Source organism: Heptranchias perlo, chromosome 3 (assembly GCF_035084215.1).
Source record: "Heptranchias perlo isolate sHepPer1 chromosome 3, sHepPer1.hap1, whole genome shotgun sequence".
Classification (NCBI taxonomy): Eukaryota; Metazoa; Chordata; class Chondrichthyes; order Hexanchiformes; family Hexanchidae; genus Heptranchias; species Heptranchias perlo.
Genome location: NC_090327.1, coordinates 3,355,562 through 3,368,983, shown reverse-complemented (window position 1 = coordinate 3,368,983; position 13,422 = coordinate 3,355,562). Strand labels below are relative to the sequence as shown.

Here is a 13,422-nt window from a genome sequence, read left to right as displayed (position 1 = left end):
CGTCCAGTGGGATACCTGCGTCCGATGGAAGCAGAGTGCCCCCCGACCCCATTGAATTAGTTGAACGTCTGTGGTTCCAGTAGGACTGACGACTCAGAGCAGCTGGTAGCAGTGGTAACAGCTTAATGAATTTCAATTTTACGTAAATGCAAGTTTGCTTTCCCCTTTTTGTTGCCTCCACCAGGAGATTGCGTGGTTCAAAGGTGGGGGAATCGTGCGCTAGGTTGCATCCTTGTCAGGTTTGGGGGGGGGGGGGGGAAAGAGAGGGGGAAAATGGATGAGGCTGGGTTGTCATTTCTCACTTTTCTCATGTTCTCTGGGGCCGCATTTGTTAAGAGTTGTCTGGCAAAAAAAAATAACAGCACTGTCCTTATTGACCCAAGAAAATCCTTTAAAAAATTGTTCTTCTTTTAAATACACAGCACAAACAGCAGCAATATTGATGGGTTTAATTTGTACTTCCAGCATTTTTGGTTTTTATTTGGTCTTTTTAACTGGGTTCTACTTTGCCCATTTTCAAATCAATTTAAATATAGCTGGAATGATGATACCAATCTAATAGCAGGTATATTGACATAGCAATAAAGAGTACGAGGTACAGTCAGTAATCTCAGCTTGTACCCATTCATCTTTAAACAAATGCATAATCATTAATTGCTTTATACCTTATGAGATCAGCATCTGTGGTTGGTTTAATTTGTTGCTGCCTATGCTATATTAAACATAATAATTTGTGGAACATTTGTTTTATGGACTTGTCATCTCATTTCTGCAAATACAATGGCCGCAGATAATCACCAACTCTGATCAGGTGGAATGCCAACATGTTACAGTTGAAATGCAGCTCATCAGATTATTAATCCATTTGTAATAAATAAATAGAATAAAGTAAGCTTCCCAATCACAGATTTTGGAGGAGGGAGAAAAAGAGAGAATTAAATGTTCATTTGCATGCAAAAGTTTGTGCCAGTACAATTAAAGAGAAAAGAAAAAAGGATTAAAAAATCTAACAACAAATTTTCATAACTCATTTGTAAACATCAAAACCAAGCTAATACATATATGTCATGTTAGAAAGAAGATTTCTATAGTGCCTTATGTCCTCAAAACACCTCAAAGCTCTTCACAACCAATGGATTACTTTTGATGTGCAATCACTATTATGTAGGTAAAAGTTATGTAAGTGCTGTCAACAATGGAGCTGACCCTTCACAAAAGGTGAGAGAAAGTACTTTTTCCGACCTTTAGTTATAGAAAATTTTCATTTGTAAACAATCATCTGGAAGCTTTAAAAGTTTGATAAGATTTTTTTAAAATAATATTTTAAGATACAGGCTTTACATCTTTTTTTTATTCGTTCATGGGATATGGGTGTCGCTGGCGAGGCCGGCATTTATTGCCCATCCCTAACTGCCCTTGAGAAGGTGGTGGTGAGCCGCCTTCTTGAACCGCTGCAGTCCGTGTGGTGAAGGCTCTCCCATAGTGCTGTTAGGAAGGGAGTTCCAGGATTTTGACCCAGCGACGATGAAGGAATGACATATTTCCAAGTCGGGATGGTGTGCGACTTAGAGGGGAACGTGCAGGTGGTGTTGTTCCCATGTGCTTGCCGCCCTTGTCCTTCTAGATGGTAGAGGTTGCGGGTGCTGTTGAAGAAGCCTTGGCGAGTTGCTGCAGTGCATCCTGTGAATGGTACACACTGCAGCCACAGTGCGCCAATGGTAAAGGGAGTGAATGTTTAGGGTGGTGGATGGGGTGCCAATCAAACGGGCTGCTTTGTCCTGAATGGTGTCGAGCTTCTCGAGTGTTGTTGGAGCTGCACTCATCCAGCTCACAAATATGGTGCCACACCTCCCCAGACGCTTCCAGCAATGATCAGGAACAGTGTGGCGATCTTAATGAGGGGTTCATATTACAGAAAACAGAATCTATACTAATCAGCTCCCAAAAGCATCAGCACAAACAAAACTGCACGTTTGAAGCGCTCTTGCTCTCACTAATAAACACATGATTTTACCAAATTCTCCTTCAAATGTCAAAAGTTACCACACAGTGGCAGTTTACAGACTAAAGCAACTAATATGTATTGGCAAATCAATCGGTGCTTCATACGGCTGCCTTCTGATTGAGTTGGAGTTTCTAAATGCAACAAATGTTTCTGGCCATTTCATCCTTTCAGAAAACTCCTACAAGCAGGGTGTGTTACCAAGCCTCTCATTCTGATCAAATACCGACTTTTGAAAGAACTCTTACAGTTTCAAACTCCCTGTTAACTCCTTGGCTTGGAGGTTCCCAGACAAACTCAACAATACTTTATACATATATACAGTTAATGGCAAATCAAGGTTACAAATACAATGAAGGACGATAACACTTGACATATCTGCAAACATACAATGGAACAAATTAATTCCTTTTGATCAAAGGAACAATGTGCTAATTAAAATTGGGGAAATGCACCAATTTGATCTAAATCAAAGATGCAATTTCAATTTCTGCAAACAAAAAAAAACCCAATTCAAATTGCTACAGCTCCTAAACTAGCATGGGGCACCCAGGACCACTAGCATTATGTCTCCTGCAAGTAACATGGAGGTAGGAATACACATCAAGGTGGTACACAGCCAGCGACGGCATTTGTGCCACATTAGTGCAATCTCCAGCTGCTGCACTTTTCAATAAATGCATTGAAACCAGGGTCCCCCAACTCAGTGCTGCAATGCCAGCCCTTAGCATTATGCTACTACAAGACCTTCATAGCAAGGAGGTTTGCACACAGCAATCTCCCACAAACAGCAATGAAGTAAATTCGCAGATCAGCTGTTTTTTTAAAAAACTACATTGGTTGAGAAATAAATATTGGTCAGGACACCAGGAGAACTCCCTATACCATCTTTGAATATTGCCATGGGATCTTTTACGTCCACCTGAGGGGGCAGACTGGGCCTCGGTTTAATGTCTCATCCGAAAGACGGCACCTCCAACAATGCAGCACTCCCTCAGTATTGCACAGGAATGTCAGCCTAGATAATGTGCTCAAATCTTTGAAGTGGGACTTGAACCCACGACCTTCTGACTCAGAGGTAAAAGTGCTACCAACTGAGCCATGGCTGACACAGTGGTCAATGGTCAATAGAAAGCAAATATAGCACAAGGATCTGTCCAAGCCTGCTCTTAAATTAAGCACAAACATTTATTATAATCCCAGCAGCAGTGCAAAGCATGCCAACAGTAAACATTGAATTTGTAGAAGGAAACTTACAAATGTATTGCTACAAAGCACCTAAAAGAGGAAATAAAAATTTATAAAATCCCAATACAACGGAACAAAGACGGTAAAGTGCTTTGCGATCTAGGCACGGTGATATTTACATATGCATTTTCATTGTTCTCAATGGGACAATAAAATAAGCAAATAATCTCAAACATACAAGTGAAATAGCCTTAAAAAAGCCACATGCAGCAATAATTAAATCTAAATTAAATCTAAGCTGACCTACTGAAAGCACTTCTTGCAGCAAGGACTGCCAACCTGTGACAGGCCAACCTGTCAAATTAAAGAAAGAGAAAGAACCTGGATTTATATAGCACCTTATGTCCTCAGAATGGCCCAAAGCACTTCCCAGCCAAAGAACTACTTTCAAAACTGTTGTAATGTAGACAAATATGGCAGCCAATTTGCACATAACAAGGCAACGAGATGAATGGCCAGAAAATGTATTTTAGAGGTGTTGTTTGAGGGATAAATGTTGGCCAGGGTACCGAAAGAATTTCTCTGCTAGTGCCATCTATTACAGCTTTAATTTAGCATCTATTCTGAAAGACAGCACCTCCACATTAAAGCACTCCATTAGCACCGCACTAAAGTGCCAGTTTAGATTATGTGCTCAAATCTCTGGAGTGGGGCTTGAACCAATGGCCTTCTGATTCAGAGGTGTTGGAAACAGACCGTGAATGTTGCAGTGACCCCTCATTCCACACCCCCCCAGCCAGGGGAAACATCCTCCCTGCATCCAGTCTGTCTAGCCCTGAACTTTGAGTCTGATGCATTAAAACACCCACATCATTCTCTTTCACCACTGGCTTCAATTCTGTTCCCTGTAAGGTGTATGTATATTTAGCATTAGACTTTGCTAAGTTAAAAGATCATTGGTCAAACAGGGTCCATCAAAGGCACTATATAAATGCAAATTGTTGTATCTTCAATGCATAATTGCACTCAACACTCCTATTTACTATCCTATGGTAAAGACACCATAGCAGCACCTCTATTATTTAGTGCTGTGCCATTGCAAGAACAACTGGATAATTGGTTTTACGATGCAGGTTGGCTGCAATCCATGGAGAATACAAAACATAAGAGACATATTACCCAATATGTATGTAGTCTGTATTCCAGCATTCAATACTGGCAGAAAAAGCAACTTTGAAAGTGGCACATAAAAACATTTTCCCTAATTTTAGGTGTAACTATACTGCCATATAAATTCTTATTCTGTGCATTGTTTAAGCAAATAATACAGGTTAATCAGATACTGATTGTGATAAATTTCTGGATTATAAAAGTTCAAATGTATCTTTAGTACCTAGGTTAGTTAGTGTACACATTTTAATAGCATAAACACCGTCTCTTAAAAATGTCTTCAGATGTGAAATATTATTGCAGCTCGTTACAAAGTGTGGATAATTAACATTGGGTCTTTATCAGTGAGAATAACTAATGTGATGATCCAGCAGTGAGTTATTGTGAGGTACAACTATACAATCATAGATGAGACTTAAGTAGGAACAGTCGCAGGTGATCTAAAACGCACTGTAATGTTTTCAAAATCAATTGAATTGGGAGCAAATTATAAATTAGGTTGGGATAGGGGTCCAGGGCAGTACAGGAAGAAGGGAAAGGGGAAAAAAAAAGTTTAACATTTATCCTAATTCAGTTCATGGGAAACATAAGCCTATCCCTTTAAGAAAACCATATTGTATACAGTTCTCAGATAATTTACAATTATCCAATCTCAATTATCCAGTAAAACAAAGAGCATAAATTTACATGGATACACCTTTATGGTACTCAAACATGACTACTTTTAAATTCCTTCACTAATATCTTTTCTTGATCTGATTCCATCCATCTCAATTCTTTTCAAAGTCAAAAAATACGGTTTTCATTTTTTTCTTTCTAACTATTGGGGGGGGAAACATTACTGAAAAATTATTGCAAATCCTTTGTTCAAAATGTGAACTCTTTGAAAGTTTTCACTGTAACTATCAAGATCTTCTGCAGCTTCTGTTATTGCTGCAAGCCCACAATCATAGCTGCTTTTTCTGAACTGGCTACTGTCAAAATGAAAGCAGTTTTCTCTTCAGGCCACAAGCTGCAAACGAGGGACATAGGTATAAGATTAAATGTAAGCGGTTTAGGTCAGAGAGCAGAGGAAACATTTTTTTTCTTACACAAGAGGGTTGTGAGGCTGTGGAATGCACAACTGGAGTTATTGATTGAAGCAGACATCATGTCAACAATTCCAAATCTGTTAGACAGGTAGTTGAAGGAAAGGGGGATAAAGGCATGTGGGAACAGGGCAAACCCATGGGATTAGGACTACTGCTCATATGGAGGATAAACGCCACCACAAGCTGACTGGGACAAACAGCCTGTTTATATGTTGTAATGTCTATGTAATTCACACATACTTTGCAAAAGCAGGCCAGACTGCTTGATCTGGTAACAAAAATCAGAAAAGTTGAGTCTGTTTTGTATGAAAGGGTAGGTGACACATAGTCAGCGTTAGCACTTCCTCAGTAACGTAAACACTGGATATCACTACTCAAGAATACAAAAAAGGGGTCACCTGCTATGATTGTGTCTTTGAAATTTATTTCAATTGTGTAAGTATCTTTACGTTTATTATTAGCTTCAACATCAATAGGATGGGATTCGTATAACCCAAGCTAGTAATCTCGATGCGCCTTTGTGTTTTAATACTTTGCTATCCAGTGCACACCAATGGTGAAAGAATTGATTGTTCACTTGGAAGCCGTTATCCTAGATACTTCGTGCACAAGGTAAGGGTTTGGCTCAGAGGTAGCGTATACTTACTAATGAAAACTGACTATTGCATGAAGCATGGATCTGGGAAGAGAATTAATCCGAACAACCTGCAACTTTTTTTTGAAAATCCTTCTGCCTTGCAAACTCTCTCCCCACCTTCAAAAGTCACATCAAACTTATTTCTGTCTTTAGTTACCTCCCCTCCTGCTCTGTGCCCACTGCTCCTTGTGTAAAGCACCGTGGAATGTTTTATTCCTTCTAAATGCACCATATAAATGGGAGTTGTCTCTATTATATCCACCTTTCAGGTTGTAGTTTAAAGCCTCAAAAGCATGACGCAGCAATGGATCTATATATAAAGCTTTATTTCTCTTCTGTACAATACAAGCAATGGGCTTCTCCCAGAATTTAATATCCTCTAGTAAAGCACTACTTAAACAAAATTTTATACTAAACCATTACTATTTTAACGAGCATTTCAAAATAATGTTAAAAACAACTTATATTTATATAGCAAAATATTGCAGATGCTGGAAATCTGAAATAAAAACAGAAAATGCTGGAGAAGCTCAGTTGCCTGACTTGCTGAGCTCCTCCAGAATTTTCTGTTTTTCTATATATATTTATACAGCACATTTAATGTAAATAAGCGTCCCAAAGCACTTCAAAGAAATGCAATCAAAAAAATGGATGACAAGCCAAAGAGCTGTTAGGAGGGGTAAGCAAAAGCTTGGTGGGTTTTAAGGAGAGTCAGTGTACATGTGGAACCTGATATCGTGTTTTTGGATGATGTCACCAAGGGGCAGCATATAGATGCAAAATATAAAAGGGGGCCAAGGATAGATCCTTGGGGGAATCAGAGGCAATGGCGCAGGGGTGGGACGAGAAGCCATTGCAGGAGATTCTCTGGCTACGGCTGGATAGTAAGAGTGGAAGCAGGTGAAGGTAGTTTAATGGGAGTAGGGTCGAGACAGCAGGGTGGGTCTCATGGACAAGGTGATTTCAGAGAGGGCATGAACAGTGCACAAGAGGAATGAAATTGGAACCCCTACTTTTAAGGCCTAGAAAAAGAGCTAAGTCACGCAGTATGCTCCACAGTACTTTTACAAGTTCATTTTTGAAAATAGCTAAGTGTTGCAATTCTTTCATACTGTATAATTAGAAGGGAGAATATGCTTACAATGTGAAGGCTGATGAAGAAAATGTTTTCCCCTTTATTTTTTCTTAAATTGCTACATATTGGTCCTTAAATAGCACTTCCAATGTGACAGTGTACTCACATTCTTTTTAATTTTATTCCTGATTGTTTCAATGACACCTGCTTCACTACTTTCACACAGCTTTTCTGTGCTTTTTAAATCGTCACAAGCCAGCTGCATTTTCTCATCTTCAAAGGTCATCATGGCATTCTGAAAAATTAAGTTTGAATTATTATTTTCCAAAATTATGAATATCAGCCTAATAAGATCACACTTGCTAACATGAAAGTTCAATAAATGGAGTTTTAATCAAAAAATTACACAGTAGCCAGAGGCTTAACTTAACTACTGTAATTCAATATTGTGAAATTGGTGTACTAATTTCTTACCATTTCTTATGTAAACCACAAACAGTAATATCCTGACACCATGCATTCTAGCAATGAATTTTAACTTCTGTAATTTGTAAAACTATTAGCCCAGAGGTGCCAAGGTCAATTGTAGCAACCAGGCTGACCCAAGACAACTCAGCAAGGAATCAAAGCTTGCCAACTTCTGCTCTGCATGGCTTTGTGCCATTGATCCATTCGGCCATTGAAAAGCTGCATTCATACATAACGGAATGTTTCTTTATTGGCTGATTCTCCCTCTTTTCTATGGGCTATAAAAAAAAGTTTGCACGTTTTTTAAAAAGTATTTCTTAAAAAAGTGATTAATAAAATTTGCACGGCTATGGGGAGAGAGCAGGAGAGTGGGACTAATTGGATAGCTCTTTCGAAGAGCCGGTACAGGCAAAATGGGCCGAATGGCCCAATTATCATATATAATTTAGCTTACACTAATATAATTCATTATTGCTCCATGTTATACAATTTACCCACCACGTAACCTACAATCGCAAAAGAATTCCAACGAAGATAATTTATTTTGTACTGCAGCACAGCAATGAATGTCCAACTAGTCAAGAGCAGAATACAGAACCAAACATGTATAGTGCATGTGATAGTTATGCAATATTTGATGTAGAAATGTGGTTTTTTTATTAGTTCATGGGATGTGGGCGTCGCTGGCGAGGCCGGCATTTATTGCCCATCCCTAATTGCCCTTGAGAAGGTGGTGGTGAGCCGCCTTCTTGAACCGCTGCAGTCCATGTGGTGAAGGTTCTCCCACAGTGCTGTTAGGAAGGGAGTTCCAGGATTTTGACCCAGCGACGATGAAGGAACGGCGATATATTTCCAAGTCAGGATGGTGTGTGACTTGGAGGGGAACGTGCAGGTGGTGTTGTTCCCATGTACCTGCTGCTCTTGTCCTTCTAGGTGGTAGAGGTCGCGGGATTCGGAGGTGCTGTCAAAGAAGCCTTGGCGAGTTGCTGCAGTGCATCCTGTGGATGGTACACACTGCAGCCACTGTGCGCCGGTGAAGGGAGTGAATGTTTAGGGCGGTGGATGGGGTGCCATTCAAGCGGGCTGCTTTGTCCTGGATGGTGTCCAGCTTCTTGAATGTTATTGGAGCTGCACTCATCCAGGCAAGTGGAGAGTATTCCATCACACTCCTGACTTGTGCCTTGCAGATGGTGGAAAGGCTTTGGGGAGTCAGGAGGTGAGTTACTCGCCACAGAATCCAGCCTCTGACCTGCTCTCGTAGCCACAGTATTTATATGGCTGGTCCAGTTAGGTTTCTGGTCAATGGTGACCCCCAGGATATTGATGGTGGGGGATTCGGCGATGGTAATGCCGTTGAATGTCAAGGAGAGGTGGTTAGACTCTCTCTTGTTGGGATGGTCATTGCCTGGCACCTGTCTGGCACCAATGTTACTTGCCACTTACAAGCCCAAGCCTGGATGTTGTCCAGGTCTTGCTGCATGCGAGCTCGGACTGCTTCATTATTTGAGGAGTTGCGAATGGAACTGAACACTGTGCAATCATCAGCGAACATCCCCATTTCTGACCTTATGATGGAGGGAAGGTCATTGATGAAGCAGCTGAAGATAGTTGTGCCTAGGACACTGCCTTGAGTAACCCCTGCAGCAATGCCCTGGGGCTGAGATGATTGGCCTCCAACAACCACTACCATCTTCCTTTGTGCTAGATATGACTCCAGCCACTGGAGAGTTTCCCCCCTGATTCCCATTGATTTCAATTTTACTAGGGCTCCTTGGTGCCACACTTGGTCAAATGCTGCCTTGATGTCAAGGGCAGTCACTCTCACCTCACCTCTGGAATTAATGAGCTTGGAGCAAAGGAATGTCTAATAATTATCAATTGCTATTTGTAGATCATTATAACTGACAAAAGAAAATTTACACACACATTTTTTTGTATAGTTACTCACCAAGAAACTAACAAAACTTGCTCCAAAGCTCATCAGAGGACTGTTGTTCCTATAAAGAATACATGAACATTATATACAAGTAAGAAAAACAGTACCACCACAATGACAGTACTCCACTTTGCTCTATAGCAAATGAAACACTGACCATACAATACTGTCCCTTTACCAAATTTGAATAGCTAGTATCAGAATAAGGTCACTTATTGGCACTACCGTGAAAGTCTATAATCACTATTATACACTTCTATGATAAACTGATTTAGACAACCAAAGGTTGTACAATATATGGACTGCCATGTAATTAACCTTTTCATTCTAAATGCCAGCTTCGCATAACGCATGCAAAAGACTTATAGTTTGCAACTAAAGCAATTCCTTCTTGATTAGAATTCAGGCCTTGCAGTTACAATGGGAGACCAACTGACTTCCAACAAAGTTGGATTGTCATTTTCTGCACTGCTATTATCCCCCACCATCCAGATTATCCATCGAAAGATTCTTAGGACATAGCTTTGTCAAGACAGCGCTTCAATGTGTAGCTTCTTTTAGTATTTGCATTTAGTTTCCTTTTCTGGGTAAATAAAACTGCAAAGCTGCATATTTGGATCGTACCTAGTTGTCCGGGGGATTAGCTCAAGAGGTGGAGCGCTCGCTAAGGCATCAAGGGGTATGGGGAGAGAGCGGGAATATGGTATTGAGATAGAGAACAGCCATGATCATATTGAATGGCAGAGCAGGCTGGAAGGGCCGGATGGCCAACTCCTGCTCCTATTTTCTATGTTTCTATTAACATGCGAGAGGTGGTGGGATCGATGCCTGCAATCTCCAGTGGAGTTTTGGTCAGACCGCATCTGGGGTACTGCATTCACTTTTGGGCACCAAACCTAAGATATATTGGCCTTGGAAAAGGTACAATGCAGATTCACCAGAATGATACAAGGGCTTAAAGGGTTAAATTATGAGGACAGGTTGCATAAATTTGGTTTGTATTGCCTTGAATTTAGACAGTTGAGGGGTGATCTAATCAAGGCCGTTAAAATGATAAAGGGTTTCAATAGGGTACATAGAGAAATGATTTCCTCTGGTGGGTGGACCAAAATTTTTGAAACTCTCAATTTCCTGATCCACAGTTGAGTGCATTTGATTATGACAGATAAAAGATTCCACTGCTAGATTCTCTCTGCAGACTGTGATGGGGCAGAATGTATAATGGTGCTGCTGACTGTTTTTCCAGAGTCCAAGGGGACGTAGCACAAAGGTTTGACATGCCCATCATACTTCATGATAATAATACAACACCAGTACATCCCTCGACCCCTTGGTGGTTTATAGATGGCCACAAGCTACACCAATGCAGCTAGAATTTTAAAATATCTTTGTAAGTCTTAAGCAAAATAGATGTTTCCACATTATACAATTTTTTACGAAAGCAAAACTAGTGTAGACTTTCCCTTATTTTTGAAAATTTGAGTAAGTTATAGAGAAGATGTTTCTATTTGTGGGGGAGTCCAAAACTAGGGGCCATAAAGAAAATACAGTCACTAATAAATCCAATAAGGAACTCAGGAGAAACTTCTTTACGCAAAGAGTGGCGAGAATGTGGAACTCGCTACCCCGTGGAGTAGTTGAGGCAAATAGCAGAGATGCATTTAAGGGGAAGCTTGAAAGGTTTTAAGGCCCGACCCGCCTGATGGGAGCGAGTTGGTCACCCGCCCCGGTGAAAACCAGATATGGGCAGGTTGGAGGCGTGCACGAAATGGTGGCAATTTTCAATGCACCCCGCCCCAACCCATCGTTTTTTAATTTGAAAATTGTGTCTGTCTTCTCGAAAGAGGGGGACAATGCAGAGATTGTAGTTAAGGAGGAGGAGTGTGAAATATTGGATGGGATAAACATAGTGAGAGAGGAAGCATTAAGGAGTTTAGCATCTTTGAAAGTAGATAAATCGTCAGGCCTGGATGAAATGTATCCCAGGCTGTTAAAAGAAGCAAGGGAGGAAATAGTGGAGGCTCTGAACATCATTTTCCAATCCTCTCTGGCTACAGGCGTGGTGCCGGAGGATTGGAGGACTGCTAATGTTGTACCGTTGTTTAAAAAGGGAGAAAGAGATATACCGAGTAATTATAGCCCAGTCACTCTAACCTTGGTAGTGGGCAAATTATTGGAATCAATTCTGAACAGCATAAATCATCATTTAGAAGACACGGGTTAATCAAGGATAGTCAGCATGGATTTGTGTCTGACTAACTTGATTGAATTTTTTGAGCAGGTAACAAGGATGGTCGATGAGGGTAACGCGTTTGATGTAGTCTACATGGATTTTAGCAAGGCTTTTGACAAAGTCCCACATGGCAGACTGGTCAAAAAAGTAAAAGCCCATGGGGTCCAAAATTGGGTCAGTGGCAGGAAGCAAAGGGTAATGGTTGACGGGTATTTTTGCGACTGGAAGGCTGTTCCTAGTGGGGTCCCGCAAGACTCAGTACTAGGCCCCTTGCTTTTTATGGTATATATTGATGATTTGGACTTGAACATGGGGGGCTTGATGAAGAAGTTTGCAGATGATACAAAAATTGTCTGTCTGGTTAATAGTGAGGAGGAAAGCTGTAGACTACAGGAAGATATCAATGGACTGGTCAGGTGGGCAGAAAAGTGACAAATGGAAATAAATATGAGAAGTGAGGTAATGCATTTGGGGAGGGCAAACAAAGCAAGGGATGACACAATAAATGGGAGGATGCTGAGAGGTGTAGAGGAACAAAGGGACCTAGGAGTGCATGTCCACAGATCCCTGAAGGTAGCAGGGCAGGTAGATAAGGTGGTTAAAAAGGCATACGGGATACTTTCCTTTATTAGCCGAGGCATAGAATAGAAGAGCAGGGAGGTTATGCTGGAACTGCATAAAACATTGGTTAGGCCACAGCTTCAGTACTGCTTACAATTCTAGTCATCACATAACAGGAAAGATGTGATTGTACTAGAGAGGGTACAGAGGAGATTTACAAGGATGTTGCCAGGGCTGGAGAATTTTAGCTATGAGAAAAGATTGGATAGGCTGGGGTTGTTTTCTTTGGAACAAAGGAGGCTGAGGGGAGATTTAATTGAGATATATAAAATTATGACGGGACTAGATAGAATGGATAGGGAGGATCTATTTCCCTTAGCAGAGGAGTCAGTGACCAGGAGGCATAGATTTAAAGTAATTGGTCGAAGGATTAGAGGGGAGCTGAGGAAAGATTTTTTCAACCAGAGGGTGGTGGGGGTCTGGAACTCACTGCCTGAAAAGGTGGTAGAGGCAGAAATCCTCAACTCATTTAAAAAGTACTTGGATGTGCACATGAAGTACCGTAATCTACAGGGCTACGGACCAAGTGCTGGAAAGTGGGATTAAGCTGGATAGCTCTTTTTCGGCCTCCTTCTGTGCCGTAACTTTCTATGATTCTACCTCTCCACCGCCCTTCTAAACCCATTTATGTTGTCAGGATGCTTGCCGACATCCAGTCTTGGGTAAGCTACAATTTCCTCCATTAAACACTGGGAAGGCCAAAGCCATCGTCTTCAGCTCCCGTCACAAGCACCATGCCCATGCTGCCAATTCCATTCCCTTCCTTAACCAATGTCTCAGGCTGCATCCAATCTGACCCACGTTGAGCTTCCTACCCTATGCCTCCTCCATCACAAAGACATGATGTGGAGATGCCGGTGATGGACTGGGGTGGACAAATGTAAGGAATCTTACAACACCAGGTTATAGTCCAACAAATTTATTTTAAAATCACAAGCTTTCGGAGATTATCTCCTTCGTCAGATGATCATCTGACGAAGGAGATAAGCTTGTGATTTAAA

The 13,422-nt window shown here is 41.1% G+C and overlaps 1 protein-coding gene across 2 annotated transcripts in view; it reads right to left on the bottom strand.

The window, feature by feature from the left end:
* The window catches only part of ttc39c (tetratricopeptide repeat domain 39C), a 96,774-nt gene that overhangs the window by 48,758 nt on the left and 34,594 nt on the right, over positions 1-13,422 (bottom strand). For both annotated transcript variants that reach the window (XM_067977707.1, XM_067977709.1), the window contains exons 2-3: positions 9,580-9,628; positions 7,330-7,458 (exon numbers count right to left, since the gene is read on the bottom strand). In XM_067977707.1, the coding sequence (XP_067833808.1) occupies positions 7,330-7,458; positions 9,580-9,628 (178 nt within the window). The remainder of the gene's footprint in view (positions 1-7,329; positions 7,459-9,579; positions 9,629-13,422) is intronic.